Source organism: Ailuropoda melanoleuca, chromosome X (assembly GCF_002007445.2).
Source record: "Ailuropoda melanoleuca isolate Jingjing chromosome X, ASM200744v2, whole genome shotgun sequence".
NCBI lineage: Eukaryota > Metazoa > Chordata > Mammalia > Carnivora > Ursidae > Ailuropoda > Ailuropoda melanoleuca.
The window spans coordinates 49,764,056-49,784,346 of NC_048238.1; the positions used below are offsets into that span (position 1 = coordinate 49,764,056).

General features: G+C 38.2%; 1 protein-coding gene across 8 annotated transcripts in view; it reads right to left on the minus strand.

Annotated features, from left to right (window-relative positions):
• The window catches only part of OPHN1 (oligophrenin 1), a 569,682-nt gene that overhangs the window by 113,306 nt on the left and 436,085 nt on the right, over positions 1 to 20,291 (minus strand). For all 8 annotated transcript variants that reach the window (XR_004622535.1, XR_004622536.1, XM_034650021.1 and 5 more), the window contains exon 19: positions 14,483 to 14,642. Coding sequence is in view for 6 of the 8 variants with exons in the window: in XM_034650021.1 (XP_034505912.1) it covers positions 14,483 to 14,642 (160 nt within the window). In the remaining 2 variants the exon portion in view is untranslated. The remainder of the gene's footprint in view (positions 1 to 14,482; positions 14,643 to 20,291) is intronic.

Consider the following 20,291-nt stretch of genomic DNA (forward strand, 5'->3'; position numbering starts at 1 on the left):
TATACATTTAAATGTAAAGCTATAATATATATACGTATATATCTATCTGGTAACATTTTGTATGATTTTTGCACTTACACTTATGAGGGGTATTAGTCTATAGTTTTCTCTTTTTTGTACTTTTTTTCTGGTTTTGGTATCAGGGAAATACTGCCTTCATACAATGAGCTTGGAAGGTGTTTCCTCCTACTCTATTTCCTAAAAGAGAATGTTTAGAATTGGTGATAAATTTTCTTTAAACACTTGGTAGAATTCTCTAGTAAAACCATCTGGGCCTAAAGAGTTCTTCTTCAGATGCTACTTTAATTATGAATTGAATATTCTTAATAGTTTTAGTGCTATTCAAATAATCTATTTCATATTGGGTGAGTTTTGGTAGTGTACTTTTTAAAGAACTGGTCTGTTTCATCTAAGTTGTCAAATTTGTGTAAATAGAATTGTTCATATTATTCCTTTATTATCCTTTTCGGATCCAAAGGATTAGTACCATACCCTCTACATTTTCCTCATTTTGGCAATTTATGTCTACTCTGGTTTTCTTTCTCAATGCTCTAAGATGATTGTCAATTTTATTGATTTTGGATATTGGTTCTTTGTAACCAGCTCTTTCACTGTTTTTCTCTATTATTCCAGTTTCAATTCCAGGGATTTCTAGCTTATCTTTATTATTTATATTTATTATTTCCTACTTTCTACTTGCTTTGGATTTATGTTGCTCTTCCTTTTATAAGTTCTTGAAGTGGACAATTTAGGTTACTGACTTCACACTTGTTCTTCTTTTCTAAAATAAGTATTTAAAATAAAATAAAGTAAGTATCCAATGCTAGAATTTCCCTCTTCACACTGCTTTAGCTGATTTCTATAAATTTTGACATGTTTTTATATTGTCATTCAGTTCAATGTAATTTCTTATTTCTCCTGAGACATCCTTATCTATACATGAATTATTCAGAAGTATGTTTAATATTCATGTTTTTGGAAATTCTCATGTTGCCCTTCTTTTTTTCAGCTTTATTGAGTTATAACCAACATAAAAGATTGTGTAAGCTTGATGTATACAACATGTTGATTTGATAGATTTATATATTGCAGAATGATACCACCACAAGATTAGCTAACACCTCTATCCCATCACATAATCACCATTTCTCTTTTGTGGTTAGAGCATGTAAGATTTACTCTCTTAGCAACTTTCCAGTATATAGTATAGATTATTAGCGAAAATCACCATGCGTACATTAGACTTCCAGAACTTGGTAATCTTATAACTGGAAGTTTGTACTCCCTAACCAGTATCTCCCCATTTTCTCTACCTCTTAGCTCCTGATAAGTACCACTCTACTTTCTGTTTTCTGAGTTTGACTTTTTTAGTTTCCACAAAATATGTAATATCATACAGTATTTGTTTTTCTCTGATTTATTTCACTTAGCATAATGCCCTGAAGATTTATCCAGTTATCACAAACCATAGATTTTCCTTCTTTCTCATGGACACTTAGCTTGCTTCCATATTTTGGCTATTGGGAATAATGTTGCAATGAACAAAGGGGTGTAGGTATCTCTTTAAGATCCTGTTTTCATTTCCTTTGGATATATACTCAGAAATGGGATTGCTGGGTCATATGGTAGTTCTATTTTTAATTTTTTGAGGAATCTCCATACTGTTTTCCAATTTACACTCCCACTAACTGCACATGGGTTCCCTTTTCTCCACATTCTTGCCAACACTTGTTATCTCTTGTATTTTTGAAGATAGCCATTCTAACTGGTGTGAGGTGATATCTCATTGTGATTCAGATTTTCATTTCCCTATTGATCAGTGATGTTGAACACTTTTTCATGTACCTATTGGCTATTTGTATGACTTCCTTGATAAACTGTCTATTCAGCTCCTCTGCCCCCTTTAAAATTGGGTTGTTTGGATTTTTACCATTGAGTTGAGTTCTTTATATAGTTTGGATACTAATTTCTTACCCAAAATATGGTTTGCAAATATTTTCTCCCATTCTAAAGTTTGCCTTTTCACTTCATTGATTGTTTCTTTTACTGTGCAGAAGCCTTTTAGTTTGATGTATTCCTACTTATTTTTCCTTCTATTGCTTATGTTATTCACTGCAAAGATAATGTCAAGGAGAATTTTCCCTATGTTTCCTTCATGGATTTTTATGGTTTCAGGTCTCATATTTGTCTTTAATCCATTTTGAGTCAATATTTGTAAGAACTGTAAGATAGGGTTCCAATTTCATTCTTCTGCCTGTGGTTATCCAGTTTTCCCAGCACCATTTATGGAAGACACTATTCTATCCCTAATGAGTACTCTTGGTTCCCTTGCCAAATTCTACTTGACCATATAAGTGGGGGTAATTTCTGGGCTCTTGCTTCAGTTCCATTGGTCTATGTGTCTATTTTTATGCCAGTACCATACAGTTTTAATTACTACAGCTTTATTTAGTTTGAAATCAGGTAGTATGGTGCCTCTGACTTTGTTCTTCTTTCTCAGGATTGCTTTGGCTATTTGGGCATTTCTTTTAGAAATCCCAAATTCTGAGATTTTTTTTTTCTATTTCTGTGAAAAATGTCATTGGAATTTTTATAAGGATTGCATTGACTCTATAGGTGGATTTGGGTAAACAGACATTTTGACAATATTAATCTTTCCAGTCCCTGAACACAAGATATATTTCTATTTGTGTCTTTTCCAATTTCTTTCATCAAAGTCTTAGAGTTTTCAGCATACAGATATTTCACCTCCTCATTTAAATTAATTCCTAAGTATTTTATTGTTATTAATGCTATTGTGTGTGAATGGGATGTTTCCTTTCCTTCTTTTTCACTTTTTGTTGCTAATGTGTAGGGACACAATTGCATTCTGTATGTTGATTTTGTATCCTGCAACTTTACTAAATTTGCTGATTAGTTCTAGCAGTTTTTTGGTGGAGATTTTAGGATTTTCTAAATATAAGATCATATCATATGCAAAGACAATTTTAGTTCTTCCTTTCCTATTTGGATGCCTTTAATTTATTTTTCTTGCCTGACTACTCTAGCTATAACTTACAGTTTATGCTAAATAAGAGTAGTGAGAGTGGGCACCTTGTTCCTGATTTTAGAGAAAAGGTTTTCAACTTTTTACCATCGAGTGTGGTGTTGGTTGTGGGTTTGTCATATATATCCTTCATTGTTTTGGGGTATGTTCCTTCTTTATCTAATTTGTTGAGCATTTTTATCATGAAATGATGTATTTTCTCAAATGTTCTTCTACCTCTATGGAGATGATCATATAATTTTTTATTTTTTATTCTATTAATGTGGTGTATCACATTTATTGATTTGGTTAAACCATCCTTGCATTCCAGGGATAAATTCCACTTGATCATGTAGAATGATTCTTGTAATGTACTATTGTGCTTCTGTTTTCATTTATTTCAAGATATTATTGGATTTCCCTTTTGATTTTTTTCTTTGACCCATTCATTATTCAGGAACATGTTTAATCTTCACATATTTGTGAATTTTCCAGCTTTCTTCCAGTTATTGATTTCTAGTTTCATACCACTGTGGTTGGAAAAAATACTTCGATCTTCTTAAATTTGCTAAGATTTGTTTTATGACCTATCATGTGATCTATTCTGGGGACTATTCTATGTGCATTTGAGAAGAATGTGCATTCTGCTGTGTTTGGAAGAAATGTGCTGTATGTATCTGTTCTAATTGGTCTAAAATATGGTTCACGTCCAAAGTTTACTTGTTGATTTTCTGTTTGGATGATCTATCTATTGTTGAAGTAGGCGTATTTAAGTCCTCTACTATTGTACTTTTTTTTTCCATTTCTCTCATAGTTTTTGCTGATAGTGTTTGCTTAATATATGTATGTGCTGTCATGTTGGGTACACACATATTTATGATGATTACATATTGTTTATGAATTTACCCCCTTATCATTATACAAAGACCATCTTTATCTTTTGTTATCATTTTTGGTTTAGTCTATTTTGTCATATATAAGTATAGCTACCCTTTTTCTCTTTTGGTGTCCACATGTCTGGAATATCTTTTGGCCTCTTTTCACTTTAAGCCTGAAATGAGTCTCTTTTAGCATATCACAGGGGTCTTGTTTTTGTCTTTGTTTTTATCCATCTAACCACTGTACGACTCTTGATTGGAGAATTCAACCCACTAATATTTAGAGTAATTATTGATAAAGACTTACTAATATCATCTTATTAATTAATTGTTCTTTGGCTGTTTCTAGCTCTATTTTTCTTTTTTTTCCCCTTTCTTGCTGCCTTTTATTTTTTGATAAATTGATTATTTTCTAGGGGGTGTGCTTTGATTCCCTTCTATTTATCTTTTGTGATTCTACTGTAAGTTTTTGTTTTGTGGTTAGTACTAACTTATATAAAACATATATAACAGTCTATTTTGTGCTAACAATTTAACTTTCATCTCATGCAAATACTCTATCCTTTTACTCCCATCCCCCTTTATATTTTTGATGTCATAATTTATGCCTTTTTAAAAGATTTCATTTATTAGAGAGAGAGAGAGAGAGAGAAAGTGAGCACGAGCACGAGCACGGGGAGGGGCAGAGGGAGAAGGAGAAGCAGGCTGAGCCAGATGCGGGGCTTAATCCCAGGATCCCAGGATTATGACCCAAGCGGTAGGCAGACAGTCAACCAACTGAGCCACCCAGGCACCCCCATTTATGCCTTTTTTAATATTGCATATCTATTAATAAATTATTGAAGTTATAGCTGCTTTTAATACTTTTGTCTTCTAGCTTTTATATTAGAGTTAAGTAGTTAACACATCCCATATTATAGAATTAGGGTATTCTGAATCTGCCTATATGCTCACCTTTACCAGTGTGCTGCATATTTTCAGTTATGGGAGGCTTACTGTATTCCTTTAGTGGGGACATGTTTCCCAAATTTCTTGTGATCCTTATAGCCTTGTGGTATAAGGATGATGGTATCTGCTTATTTGAAGAACCAGTCACCTCTTCTAGATTTTATAGAGTGACTTCTGTAAGAGAAACTTTTCACCTGTGACTGGGGGCATGCTGGGTAGTGCTATGATCCTTAGTCTAGAGGTACAGGGTTCTAAGTGTGGGAGTACATTGGTAGCACCAGGTCTAGAGGGGATGTGTCTTTAGCTCCGGCTGCTGGGCTCCACAGGATTATCAACTGTATAGTCCTTAGTGAGCACTTCAGGGGGGCCACAGTGGTTGCAAGTGTTGCTGGGGACCTAAGTGTCACTTCCAGGTCCAGCAGCTAGAGACTATGGCAGATAGCAGTGGTGGCTTGACCTGGTGGTGTACATACACTTAGCTGTAGTGGCCAGTTAAAGGTGGGCAAGTTGTGTCAGCTAGTGACAGAAGGCAGTGCCCGATCTGGGTCCACAAGCAGCTATAGGGGCCCTGGTTGTTGGTATGCTCACACTCTGCACACTACAGTGGTACTGGTGATAGGGGCTGGGCTGAGTGCATGCACGTGCACAGCTGGAGGGAACAGCTACTGGTGAGCACGATGGTGCTGGCCAGTGACAGGACACAGGGCCTGATCTGGGCTTACAAGCAGCTGAGAGGGACCAGGCTGTTGGCATGCTTAATTCTCACCTCAGAATGAATGTGCTGTGATGGAAGCCAAAGAGAGGTGTCAGACCAGTGGTATGCAGGTGCACAGCTGGACTAGCCCAAATGAGGGCATGGTGGTAGTGGTCAGCCTAGGGGACCTAGACTGGCATTCTCCACTCATTCACCTGCAGATGGCTAAGCTGGCTATCAGCATGGCTCCTGGGCTCCAGTGGGGTGGCAAAGGTCTCAGGCAGCTAGCATTTTAAACCTGGGCAGCTGCAGAGATCTTGAATGACTGCCAGTGTGGCTCCCGGGCTCCATCAAGGGTGAGGGTGTGGAGAGTGACTCAGGTGGCTGGCACTAGGGAACATGAATATCAGTGGGGAGAAAGCTGGCAAAATCTAATGTGGGTCCACAGTGGCCGTGCTGACTGTTGGCTTTAGCAGTGATGAAATCTGCTGAGTTTGCCTGCAGAGCAGGTCTCTGTGAACTGTGATCACTCCCAGTGCATGTCTGTGAGTAACAGCCTCTGCTTTTCTTCCTTATTCCTAGCCAGCTGTATACATCTCAGCTTTGCTAATCTGAGTGGGGTGAAACTGAAGTTGGATCTTCACACAGTGCCCTGAGAGGATGGAGAAGCTGGTTACTCACCTTATTCTTCCTTTCATGTTGAGGGGAGGTTTTTCTAGTTGGAAAGTTCCTTCTTGGCACTGAACAATGCCACCTTGGAGAATGGGATGATGTAGGCAAAATGAAGTTACTCTTTTTTCTCTTCTCGTGCAATTATTCTCAGGTTTTTCACCCCCTTTGGTTCCACTGTGTTGCTAAAACATCCTAAGTGAACTCTAGAGGTCTCCCAGAACTATTTTTGTTCATAGACATCTATCCAATCATTGATCTTTGTGGGGGGATGGGGAAACTGGGTTCTTCAATGTTGCCATTTTCCCCTCTAAGCCTTATGTTGCCTTTCTGTTATTGATTTTTAGTTTGATTCTACTGTGGTCAGAGAAGACACTATGCATAATTTCATTTTTTAAAGTTTTTTTGAAGTTTGTTTTATGGCCCAAGATATGGCCTATCTTGATATGTGTTCCATGGCCACTTGAAAATAATGTCTATTTTGCTGTTGTTGGGTGGAGGATTCTAAAAGTTCTGTTGGTTGATAGTGCTCTTGAATTTTTCTAAATAATTTCTGATTTTCTATTTAGTTGCTCTTTCAGTTGTTGAGAGAGGAGTGTCTATTTTTTTTAATATTTCAAGTTTCTATTTAAATTTTAGTTAACATAGTATAATATTAGTTTCAGGAGTAGAATTTAGTGATTCATCATTTACATATAACACACAGTGCTCATCACAACAAGTGCCCTCCTTAATACCCATCAGCCATTTAGCCCATCCCCTGCCCACCCCCCTCCATCAACCTTCCATTTGACAGAGATCGTTAAGAGTCTCTTATGGTTTGCCTTCCTCTCTTTTTTTCCCTTCCCCTATGTTCATCTTTTTCGTTTCTTAAATTCCACATATGAGTGAAATCATGTGGTATTTGTCTTTCCCTGAGTGACTTATTTCACTTAGCATAATACACTCTAGCTCCATCCACATCATTGCAAATGGCAAGATTTCATTCTTTCTGATGGCTGAGTAATATTTCATTGTATATATGGACCACATCTTCTTTATCCATTCATTGGTCAATAGATATCTGGGCTCTTTACATAATTTGGCTATTGTTGATAATGCTGCTATAAACATTGGGGTGCACGTGCCCCTTCAAATCTGTATTTCTGTCTCCTTTGGGTAAATACCTAGTAGTACAATTGCTGGGTCTTAAGGTAGTTCTATTTTTAACATTTAAAAAAATTTTTATTTATTCATTTGAGAGAGAGAGAGAGCACAAGAGAGAGAGCACAAGAGAACATGAGAGAGAGAGAACATGAGCATGGGAGAGGGGCAAAGGGAGAGGGAGAAGCAGACTCCCTGACGAGCAGGGAGCCTGATGCAATGCGGGGTTCAACACCAGGACCTCGAGATCATGACCTAAGCTGAAGGCAGATGCTTAAGTCACTGAGCCACCCAGGTGTTCCTATTTTTAACTTTTTGAGGAACCACCATACTGTTTTCCAGAGTGGCTGCACCGGTTTGCATTCCCACCAAGAGTGTAAGAAAGTTCTGAGAAAAGGGTGATAAAGTCTTCGAGTATAATTGTGGATTTTTCTGTTTTTCTTTTCAGCTCCACGAATTTTTGTTTCATGTCTTTTGAAGTTTTGTTGTTTACTACTTGAACATTTAGGATTTCTATGTCTTCTTGAACACTTTTTATAATTGCAGTTTGATTTATCCATAATGTTTCTGAGTGTATCTCTTTGTATAGATTTTTAGTAGTTGTTTTAGTATTACATTGTACATATATAACTCATCACAGGCTACCGGTTTCAACATTTTACCTGTTTGCTGAAATGTGCAAACCTTACCTCCTTTTAATGTTCTTTATGCTCCCTCTTTTATAATACAATTGTCTTAAACATTTCTTTCACATACATCAAGAATCACATCAGATCATACTGCAAATTTTGTTTTATCTCAATAAAGCTAAAAAACAATTTGCTTTAACCATCAAACATAATTGAGAAAACTCAAGAGGAAAAGGAAAGTCTATTAAATTTACCCATATATTTGCTTTTTCTATTGTTCATTTTTCCTTCCCAATATTCCAAGATTCCTTCTTTTATTATGTCTTTTTTTGTTTAGAGAACTTACTTCAGCCATTCTTTTAGGAGTGGTCTGCTGGCAACAATTTCTCTTAGTCTTCTGTTGTTTGGATTGCATAATTTCTGTTACTCTAAAAGTTCAGTTTCTTTCCCCTGTCCTCTCCATTCTATTGTTGAACCATCCATTGGATTTTTAAGTTTCATTTATTGCATTTTGCAGTTCTGTAATTTTTACTTGGTTCTTTTTTATATCTTTTATTTTTTATTTTTTTAAAGATTTTATTTATTTATTTGACAGAGATAGAGACAGCCAGCGAGAGAGGGAACACAAGCAGGGGGAGTGGGAGAGGAAGAGGCAGGCTCATAGCGGAGGAGCCTGATGTGGGGCTCGATCCCATAATGCCGGGATCACGCCCTGAGCCAAAGGCAGATGCTTAACGACTGCGCTACTCAGGCGCCCCTCTTTTTTATATCTTCTATTTATCCGTTGAATCTGTATTTCTTTGCAGAAACTATTACTTTGCTGAGATTCTTTATTTTTTTTCTTTCAAATGTATTCCTAATGGCTCCTTAAAGCATTTTGATAATGGCTGCTTTAAAATTCTTGTCAGATCATTAACATCTGTGTCATCTTGGTGTTGATTTCTTTTGATGGTCTTTGCTCATTCATGTTGTGATGAATCATTTTGGTATGATTTTGACAAATGATTTTCAACTGAAGCCTGCACATTTTGGGTACTATGTGAATCTTGTTCTTACTTATATCTTCTGTTACAGCGGGGCTCGCGGGGCTCCTCTGACACTGCCACTATAAGGTAGGAGGAGCACTGTCTCATTTCTGCCAGGATGGAGTGAAAGTTCAGGTTTTCTACTTGGTCTCCATTGATGTCTCAGTGGAAGGTAAGAACTTCTTGTTACAGCTAGGCAGGAGTAGGAGTTCAGATTTCTCACTAGGCCTCTGCTGATACCACTCTGGCTGGAAGGGGAGGGGTGTTTCATTACTGTTCCCCAAATGGCCCCCTCTCCACTGACACTAGAGTGTGCTAGCCTTATTACCACTGAGTGGTGGTGAAAGTCCTGTATTTCTACCAAGCCTCCTCTGATGCTACTACAATGCCAGATAAGCATGGGTGTCCAGGTGCTTCATGTGGTCTCCACTGACACAACTGAGAGTGAAGGGTGGTGTCTCATTACCACCAGGTGAAGATGAAAGTCTGGCTCCCCACTTGGCCTTCTTGACAACACCGCATGGAGTGAAGGGAAAGAGGCTCAGGTGCCTGTTACAGCCTGGCAAAGGTAGAAATCTAACTTCTCCACTCAGCATTTGCTGGAAGGGGTGGGGGTGGGGCTGCTTTTTTTTCTGATATTTTGCTGGAGTAGAGAGGTTACTATCTAAAATTTTTCTGTGTTGCAGGGCTGTTCCTTTCCAGGTCCTTTGGCTAGAGAGAGTAGGCTTTTGTTGATAATTTTTCTGACTGCACCTGTTCGTGTTCTTAAGTTGTCAGCTTCTACATTACCCAATCTGGGAGATGAGGCAAAAACAAAATCCAGGTGACTCATGGCCATGTCATTCCTCGGGTCCTAAGGTCCCTAGCCAGTCTGGTCCACCTTCTTCCCTCCATATTTCAGAGTCTTCTTGTGTTATTTTTATATTTAATGTCCAGAGATTAAAGCTGTACTAAGCAGAAGAATAATATATGCATATAAAATATGTCAAATATTTTAATGCATATGTATGTGTATATATGAACTTTTTTCTTTGCCAAAATGACAAGAAAATATTGAAATGAGGATTGGAATTAGGAGTTGAACATAGGTAAAAGACAGAAATGTGCTTTATTTATAGTTTGTATTTTTTGCCATGTATATATATATTGCTTATATTTTTAAAAAAGTAACATTTAAAGCAGTAGATACTTTTCAGTGCTTGTCCAATATAATATGTCTTGAGAAACTGAAACTACTGTCCACTCTTTCCTTCCTAAGACTCTCTCATTTCCAGAGGTCTGTGGCTCCCCTATTTCCTAGTTCTGTCATTGACCAATATTTCTCAATCTGTTTTGTAATCTGTTCCATTGGCCCTTCAAACATTGGCACTCCCTGGTTTTCAATTCTTGGTCTAACATTTATTCTCTCACACAAGTATTCATTAGACAAGAATATTTATTCACATTCTCTTAAATACCATCTCTATGCTCTTGAAGGCCAACTCTATTCCGCTAATCCTGTTTTCTTCTCTGACCTCAAATGTCTCACAGGTTGAACTTTTTTTTTCCTTTCAAATCTGCTCCTCCCTCATTCTTATATATCTCAGTAAATGGCAACTTCATCCTTCTAACTGATCAGATAAAAAACAAAACAAAACAAAACAAAAAACAAAACCTTGAAGTTACCCATGACTCCTCTCTTCTACATTCCACATGTGACTTGTTAACAAATCCTATTGGCTCTGACTTCAAAATACATTTAGAATGTGACCACTTCTTACCATCTCCACTATTACTACCCTCATCCAAGGTAAAACCATTTTTTGATTGCATTATTAAAACAGCTTCCTAATTAGTCTCCTTCCTTCTACCCTTATTTCCACACAGCTTCCAGAATAGTCTCGTTAAACATAAATCAAATTGTGTTATTTCTCTTAAAAACCTCACTTTTATCTTACTCAGATACAGCAAAGTCAAAGTCCTTCCAATGGATTCTAATGACCTATAGAATCTACTCAGCTCCCTCTCTATTTTCTTTCTGAATCCATCTTCTTATATTTCTGTTTGTTTGTTTAATTCTTTTTAGCTAATCTGACGTCCTTTTTCTACTCTGAACATGATAGGCACACTTCTGCTTCAGGGATATTGTGCTTACCATTTTCTCAGCCTAGAATGCTTTTCCCTCAGATATCTGAATGCAATCACTCCTTTATTTCCTATGGATCTTTGCTCAAAATTTGTCCTTTTAGTGAGGCCTTACAGTATTTTAAAATTGCAAAACTGCTTTCCAACCCTTCCTATTCCCCTTCTCTGCTTTATTTTTCTTCTTAATGCTCATTACTATCTAACATACTATGTACTTTACTTATTTTGAATATTGTTTTTCTACTTCCTTTAGAATGTAAATTCCATGAGCACTGTATCTCTAGGGCTGAAAATAGTACCTGGCAAATAGTGGGTACTCAATACATATTGGTTGAATGAATATCAATCAATTAATCAATAAATGAAATTTGGGCTTTGATGTGGAAAACAAAGGCAGAAGAAAAATTATGAAATTTTCTTACCACCTACAGCCCATTGATAAGTCCTGGAAACAGGCAGAGTGACTTTCCTCTAGGGACTCAACTGCCTCCATGTTAATACTTTGCTAAGGGCAAAAGGCAATCCTAGCCTGACCCCCTCCCCCTCACCAGGATCCTGTAAGTCTACTTTTTTTTTTAAATGATTTTTTATTATATTATGTTAGTCACCATACAGTACATCCCCGGTTTCTGATGTAAAGTTCGATGATTCATTAGTTGCGGATAACACCCAGTGCACCATGCAATACGTGCCCTGTAAGTCTACTATAACATATAAAAATTCCTTTGGAAACTTCCTTTATCTCTAACCCCCCCACCAAGATACATGTTTGCAATCATCCCCCAAGCATATGGTCCACCAATGTACACCTGAAGGGTCTCATGACTAAGGCTTTATTAGACGGTAATAAATGACCTTTTCCCAACAATAGCTAGCCCCCTCAAGGTCCTGGAAACCTTGCTTCCAAAATTCCTTAGAGACTTACGCTATCCCTAACCCCTTCCCAACTTGAGGGTATATAATGGGCCACTCCTCATGACCCTGGCGCAGCTCTTTCTGCCCACGGGTCCTATCCCCTGTGCTTCAGTAAACCACCATTTTGCACCAAGATGTCTCGAGAATTCTTTCTTGGTCGTTGGCTCCAGACTCCACCCCACTGAACCTCACCGATATCCCACAACCTCATCAGGCTTTAGACCAAGAGTCAAGAAATTACAGCCCCTAGGCCTGCGCCCTGTTTTGTAAATAGAGTTTTACTGGAATATTCATTTGTGTACATGTTGTCTATGGCTGCTTTCCCAATACAAAGGTGGAGCTGAATAGTTGTGAAAGATTTCTATGACCTGCACAGCCTAAAATATTTACCATAAATATTTTCTTTGAGAAAAGTTTGCTACTCCTTACTTTACTCCAACTACTTCCTAAACACTGCTTTCTGGATATCCTGCAGGAATCTGAAGTCCAATCTGTGGCAAATTGAGTTTTTTTCCATCTTCCCCCAAACTTTCCCATTCTGTATTTCTTATATTTATGAAGGACAGTCCCATCCATCCAGTCACCAAGTCAGAAATCCAGAATTCAGACATCTTCCTCTCCCACATTTTCCACTTCCGATCACTAAGTCCTATGCTTTTCCCTCCCTGTTCCTCTTCCCACCACCCTGACTCAGACTCCAGTTATTTATTGCTCTGACAATGGTACTACCCTCTCTCTCTGTGATCTATCCTTCACACCACAGACAAGATAATGCCTCCTGAATGTGAGTCTATCCATCACACTACTCTACTTTTAAGCAATGCTTTTCCAAGACTGTAGGAACAATGCCAAACATTCCAAACTCTTTAACTAGACAGAGTTCAGTCCTTTTAGGACCTGGCCCCTGTCTGCCTCCAATCACATCTCTGGCCACTGCTATTTTTATTTCATGTTCCAACAGTACCAAATTACTTGGAGTTTTAGGTCTTTGGGCCTTTGTTCATGCTGGGTCATGTCCTTGAAATTTCCTTTCCCTATTTTCCTTTATTTCCACCTTAAGTACTGACATAAGTTGTACTCCTCTGCAAGTACCCATCGTTGATAATCCCAAAGTGCCTGCTATGTCCAATAATATCACCATTCAAAAATGATTGCTGAGGCAGCACTTCATAAGGATTAAGTACTTCAACTCTGAGCCAGGCTACTTGGATTTAAACCCCAGCTCTGTTACTTGCTAAGTGGCCTTGGACATGTGACTCTCACATAGGACAGGTTTATTATCTCTTCACATTCCAGCTAAAAAAAATGACTATCAGAAGTTGTTTGATGTAACACAGGTAATATAGCAGAGAATGCTGGTTGTAATCCAATATGCATTCTCTCATTTTTCTTTTAGCAAAAGACCTAAAGACTTATCTGGGCACGTGAAGGCCCCAAATAAAAACTGTACTTCCTTAACTCATCTGCCAGATGTGACCACGGGATTAAATTCTGAAAAGGTATGTAAATAAAAGTGATATATGTGACTTCCAGGTCATGGCCTTAAAGGTCATATCCTTCACTTGCCTTTCTTTCCTAGTTCTCAATTGATATGATATAGAAGGCATTTGGTCATGCAGATGAAGCAGCACCTTAGAGATGGCAGGACAACAAGAAAGAAAGAAACTGGGTTCTTGCCCCTGTCAAGTCACCATACCAGCACTGGCACACCTCACTGATTATTCCTCAATCAAGTAATAAATGTCTCTTTTGTTGGAGCCACTGTGTTTGTATGTGGAGTCTTAGAAGCCTAACCTGTATCCCACCAAATATAGTTGGTAAGTGGCAGAGCTTGGATTTGAAATGTAGATACCATCTGGACTGTGTCATTAGCCTCCTCCCCCTGCAGAAAAGTTTGTATTGAATTAATTATTTCTTGTCTAGCCTCATTCCTGGGTTCATTTTCTGTCTCTACCCTTATTTTTCCTTTTTCATTTGACCTAATTAAAATGCACAGTACCTTGTATTTCTTATGCCATATAAAATATACAACCTTAAATTATTTTTGAAATGAGATGAGGTTTAAATAAGTATAAGTACTGCTGTTTTATAGTTTCATTGTACACGCACCACTTTTATATCATTTTCATTTGTATATATGGCTATCTTCATATTATACTAAGTCTGTAAAGTCATGAACAATGATATTTTCTTCTTTCTTCTTCTATACCATGTTGCCTGGTGTCTGATAATAAAATAGTTATAGAATTGAGCAATATTTGCTAAATGAATGAATTTCACAGTGTCAGAAATGCTATTAAATGCCATTGTGTTATAATGGAATTTCCTTCCATTATCAACTTGAGCAAGGGAGGGAGACACAACTCTAAAAGGTGGCTAGGGCAAAGTGTCACATGCCTGGAGAAGTGATGGTGAGAACAGGGAATACATACCTTGACAAAGTGCTCAATTAGGATTTCCACCACAATGTTCTGGAATTTGATGTTCATCATGGCAGCGACAGTGTCTTCCTGAGCTCTCATCAGAGTGGGCCCAAAGATCACACCCATGTTGGAGGGGGTCATAAGATTCTCTTTGCTGTGCTCACATACACTGCCAAAAGAGAAAAAAAAAATGATTAACAAGATTTTCTCCAAGACCCCCTTGTAACCAGGACTGTGTTAGGTGATATAGGGGGTAAGAGAAACCAAAAAGTAGGAAAAAAAAGGAGAATCGAAAATATATATGAGAAGAAAAGACTACAAAGGAAACAAGTAGCAAAGAATAAAGAGTATATGATTAGGGGCTGAAGTGAGACATAGCTAACTTAGTAGCACTGAAGGAGTTAAGAGAAGGGGGGTAGGCAGCTATAGTAAGAAAGTATTTAGAAGACAGCAAAGAAGCAAGACAACATTCCAGGCAACAAGTACACCACGTATAAAGCACATATAAAAAAGAACAAAGCACATAGAGAAGTACCTACCAGTCTCACCAGTCTGACACCAGTCGGGAATCTAGCCCTTCCCCTACCCCTCATTTGAAAGTAAAAAACTCAAAGAGCTGGAAGGGATCCTTAAAATTAGCCCTTTACATCACTGTCCTCATTTTACAGATGAAATCACACACACACACACACACACACACACACAAATCAAAACAAAACAAAACAAAACAAAACAAAACAAAACAAAACAAAACAAAACGAACAGAGGTCCAAAGAAGGAAAGGGATTTCCTTGAAATCACAATCAGTCAGTCTCATCAGAGTAGAGCCTGTAATCACCAATGTTATGATTCCTAATCACTCTCCTTGCTAAAATTTTCTTTAGGGGCTTTGTAGCACTTACAAGATAGGGCCAATTCTCTTCCAAGTTGCAACTTACAAACTGTTCCTAATGCCAGTGTACAGCTTGGACTCTGAAGCTATGTGCGTTTGAATCCTAACACTACCACTCAACTGTGCAACAGTGTTAGTGACCTAACCTCTCTGGGCTTCAGTTTTTCCACATTCAAAAATAGTATCCACCTCAGAGGGCTGTTATGTAGAGTTAAATTGCTTTAGCATGGTATCCTGGAAATACTGCATGAGAAATATCTGCTATTATTATTACCTCTCCAGGAGTCTCCATCTAGGGACTGTTGACCTCTGAAACTCTTGATACACTACACTGCTTAGATTAGGTTTTCTGACTATACCATGTTGTTTCATGCCACTCCTTCTGCTTAGAATGTCTCCTTCCTTCTGGATCTAAAGAACGTGTATTTATCCTTTAAGGTTCACTTTAGGTGACATCTCCTTCAGGGCTATCACAGCCCATTGTCCTTGATTGAAACCTTTGAGAGCAAATATTTACAATTCTCTGTTTCTTATCTGCCTCCCTTACTAGGTGGTAAACAACTTTCAAATGTGAGTGACTCATACAAAGCAGGTACCAATTAATTATTTTTAATGGAACTGAGTGCCTCTATTGCTGTTTCAAATAGTACTGGAGGCAGCAAATAAAAGACAGGCAGCTGTTTGGTTAGTTTGGCTGTGGGGGTGGGGAAGTGAGGCAGTGAGACAACCCACCTTAAACACTAATTTTCAAAACCTGCCCAGGTTAAGTCCCCCTGAGAGACTGATCCTATCAACAGGCAGGCTCTTTTTACTAAGTGGGTAATTGAGAGAATCCTGAGACAATCTTGATGAAGTCTGTTAAGCCAGTGACAAAGGCTGGGAGCCATTCACATGATAATGAACAGCAACCATTCACAAGCATTTATTATTGCTGTGCTGGTGATGGGTCCCTTTTAACAGTTTAAATATTTCTACAAATAACCCTTATTATTTAATGACAGTTTTTTTCCAGATGTTAAAATGGAAAAGCAACTCTATACCACCACCAAGTGGCTAAACCTCTAGTAGCAAGGCAAGGACACTTGTGAGACAACAGTCTCCAACATGTGTGAATGCTTATCTGCTTTTGTGAACTTTGAAAGGAATGGACTTCTGGTAAAAGTGCCAGAGCTCACTTACTACTCCCAACTCCAAAAAAGGCAGAGTGTTTTATCTCTGAAGGCTAGGTTCACAGAAAGTAAAGCACTTAATCAAGGTCACACAGTTTGTGAATACATGACAATACAAGGATTCAAACCTGTATTTGTTGGGCCACAAGTCTTACAGTCATCCTATTGCATCCCACTGCTTGCTTATCTAATTCCTGTTAAGAAATCAAAACCCTTGTGGGGCTCCCTTTAAGCTAAAGCCACCTTCTATTTTTCTAAGGGAGGTTCCTGGTATCCCATTTAGGACATTCTTTTTCTTCTTGGCCTTATGAGATTTGGAAGGTAACCTATTTTCGGGGGGAGATTTCTTTGCATTTGACATCTTTTTATTATACATTATTATTAAGAGGTATAAGTCACACCCCAAATTGTGGGTTAATAAGAGAAATAAAACCAAAAATAAGAGCATTGTGAATAGTGAATTAGGTAGGAGTTTGTGATATGACTTGTCAGCAAACAAATATTAAATTCTCTAGTTCACATGGACTAGCTACAATGAGTACAACTTCTGGAATGTGAAAATTTAAAACAAAAAAAAAATGGGTATCAGAGGGAGGTTGTAAAAAGCCTCCAGTTTAGAAAAATAATTTTGGTTAGATGGTTTAGATCAGAGGTCATAAACTAAAATGTCTACAAAATAGAACTACCTTATGATCCAGCAATCCCACTTCTGGATGTATATCCTGATGAGAGAAAAATTCTCTCAAGGCCTGCCGTTTTAGATATGTTTTTTAGTTAGTATGACAGTACACAAATGTTTAAATCAAAAGCCTGATTTATGGCTCAACATGCATACATTGTACACCTGCTTTGTGAATGAGTAGCCTAAAGGAAAACCATCACGTCCTTGAGATATCAATGTTCCTACTCCTTAGGATGAGAAGAAAGGCAAGAGAAATGTAGATAAAATTAAATTTCCTCACAACTTGCAGCCCATTGAGAAATACCTGAGACATGCAGAGTGTGACATTCCTCAAGGAACTCAACACTGCCTTAATGTTGATGTTTGGTAGAGACTAAAAGCAACCTTAAGGGAAAGGCTTCCAGCTTTTCCCCATTGAGAATAATGCTTGCAGCAGGCTTTTCATAGATGGCTTTTATGAGATTGAGAAATGTACCCTCTATTCCTACACTCTGAAGGGTTTTAATCAGGAAAGGATGCTGTATTTTGTCAAATGCTTTTTCTGCATCAATTGAGAGGATCATATGGTTCTTGAGTCTTTTCTTGTTGATATGATGTATCACATTGATTGATTTGCGAGTGTTGAACCATGCTTGCATCCCAGGTATGAATCCCACTTGGTCATGATGGATAATCCTTTTAATGTACTGTTGGATTCTATTAGCAAGGATCTTGTTGAGGATTTTGGCATCCATATTCATTAGAGAAATCGGTCTGTAATTCTCCTTTTTGAGGGGGTCTTTGCCTGGTTTGGGGATCAAGGTAATATTAGCCTCATAGAATGAGTTTGGTAGCTTTCCTTCTGTTTCTATTTTTTGAAATAGCTTTAGGAGAATAGGTATTATTTCTTCTTTGAATGTTTGGTAGAATTCCCCAGGAAAACCGTCTGGGCCTGGAGTTTTATTATTTGGAAGGTTGTTTATCACTGACTCAATTTCTTCATAGTTAATTGGCCTATTTAAGAAATCTATTTCTTCCTGTTTCAGTCTTGGTAGTTTATAGGTTTCCAGGAAGGCCTCCATCTCTTCCAGATTGTTTAGTTTTTTGGCATATAGCTGTTGATAAAAGTTTCTAATAATCCTTGCAATTTCAATGGTGCTGGTCGTGACCTCTCCCTTTTCAGTCATAATTTTAATAATCTCAGTCCTTTCTCTTTGTTTTTGGACAAGTTTTGCCAGTGGTCTATCAATTTTATGGATTCTCTCAAAGAACCAGCTTCTAGTCCTGTTGATCTGCTCTACTGTGGTTCTGGTCTCTAATTCATTGATTTCTGCTCTAATCTTGGTCAACTCCTTCCTTGTCAGTGGGTTAGGCCTGTCCCTCTGTTGCTGTTCCAGTTTCTTGAGGTGAGAATATAGAAACTGCATTTTAGATTTTTCTATTCTTTTGAGTGAGGCTTGGATGGCTATGTATTTCCCCCTTAGGACTGCCTTTGCAGTATCCCATAGGTTTTGGACCGTTGTGTATTCATTCTCGTTGGTCTCCATAAATTGTTTAATTTGTTTTTTGATTTCCTGGTTTATCGAGTCATTCTTGAGCAGGATGGTTCTTAGCCTCCAAGTGTTTGAGTTTCTTCCAGGTTTTTCCTTGTGGTTGAGTTCCAATTTCAGAGCGTTGTGGTCTGAGAATATGCAGGGGATAATTTCAATCTTTTGGTATTGGCTGAGACCTGTTTTGTGTCCCAGAGCATGATCTATTCTTGAGAATGTTCCATGGGCATTTGAATAGAATGAGTATTCTTTGGTTCTGGGGTGTAGTGTTCTATATATATCTATGAGGTCCAACTCGTCGAGTATGGCATTCAAAGCCTTTGATTCTTTGCTTAGTTTTTGCCAGGGTGTTCTGTCTATTTCTGATAGTGGGGTGTTGAGGTCCCCTACTATTACTGTGTTCTTATCTATATGTCTCTTTATTTTGGTTAAGAGTTGGCTTGTGTATCTTGCTGCTCCCCTGTTGGGGGCATATATATTAATAATTGTCATATCCACTTGTTGAATACTTCCTTTAAGAATAATATAGTGCCCTTCTGTATCTCTCTCTATGGCCTCTAGTTTAAAATCCAGTCTATCTGATATGAGAATTGCTACTCCAGCTTTCTTTTGAGGTCCATTTGCGTGGAAGATGGTACTCCATCCCCTTACTCTAAGTCTGAATGCATCTTTGGGTTCAAAATGAGTCTCTTGTAGACAGCAAATGGATGGGTCATGTCTTTTTATCCAATCTGCAACCCTGTGGCGTTTTATGGGAGAGTTTAAGCCATTTAGATTGATAGAGATTATTGACAGATATGATTTTAATGATGCCATTTCTCTTTAAAGTCTTTGTATCGGTTGTGACTTGCTGCTCTGTATCACTCTTGGGGCCTTTTTACCTTTATAGAGCCCCCCTTAATATCTCCTGTAGGGCTGGTTTCGTGGTTACGAAATTGGTTAATGATTGGCGATTTTGGAACGTCTTTATTTCTCCATCAATTCTGAATGACAGCTTTGCTGGATAAAGGATCCTTGGCTGCATGTTTTTCTCTGAAAGAGCTTTAAAAATGCCCCCCCAAGCCTTTCTCTCATTCCAGGTCTCTGTAGACAGGTCTGACGTAATCCTGATACCTTTGCCTTGGTACGTGAGAAATTTCTTTGCCCTGGCCGCTTTCAATACTGTATCCTTGGATCTAATATTTGCGAATTGCACTATGACATGCCGTGGCGTAGGTTTGTCCTGGTTGAGCTTGGATGGGGTCCTCTCTGCCTCTTGGACACGAATGCTTGTTTCCCTTGCTAGATTAGGGAAGTTTTCAGCTACAATTTGTTCAAATATCTCTTCTAGACCTCTGTTTTTCTCCACCCCTTCAGGGATGCCGATGATTCTGACATTGGATCGTTTCATAGAGTCAGTAATCTCCCGTAATCTACATTCGTGGGCGTGGATTTTTTTAAGACCAGCTTCTATTTTCGTTTTTTCTTCTACTAACCCATCCTCCAATTCGCTAACGCGTTCCTCTGCCTCGGTGACCCTGGCCGTCAGAGCCTCTAGTTTTGACTG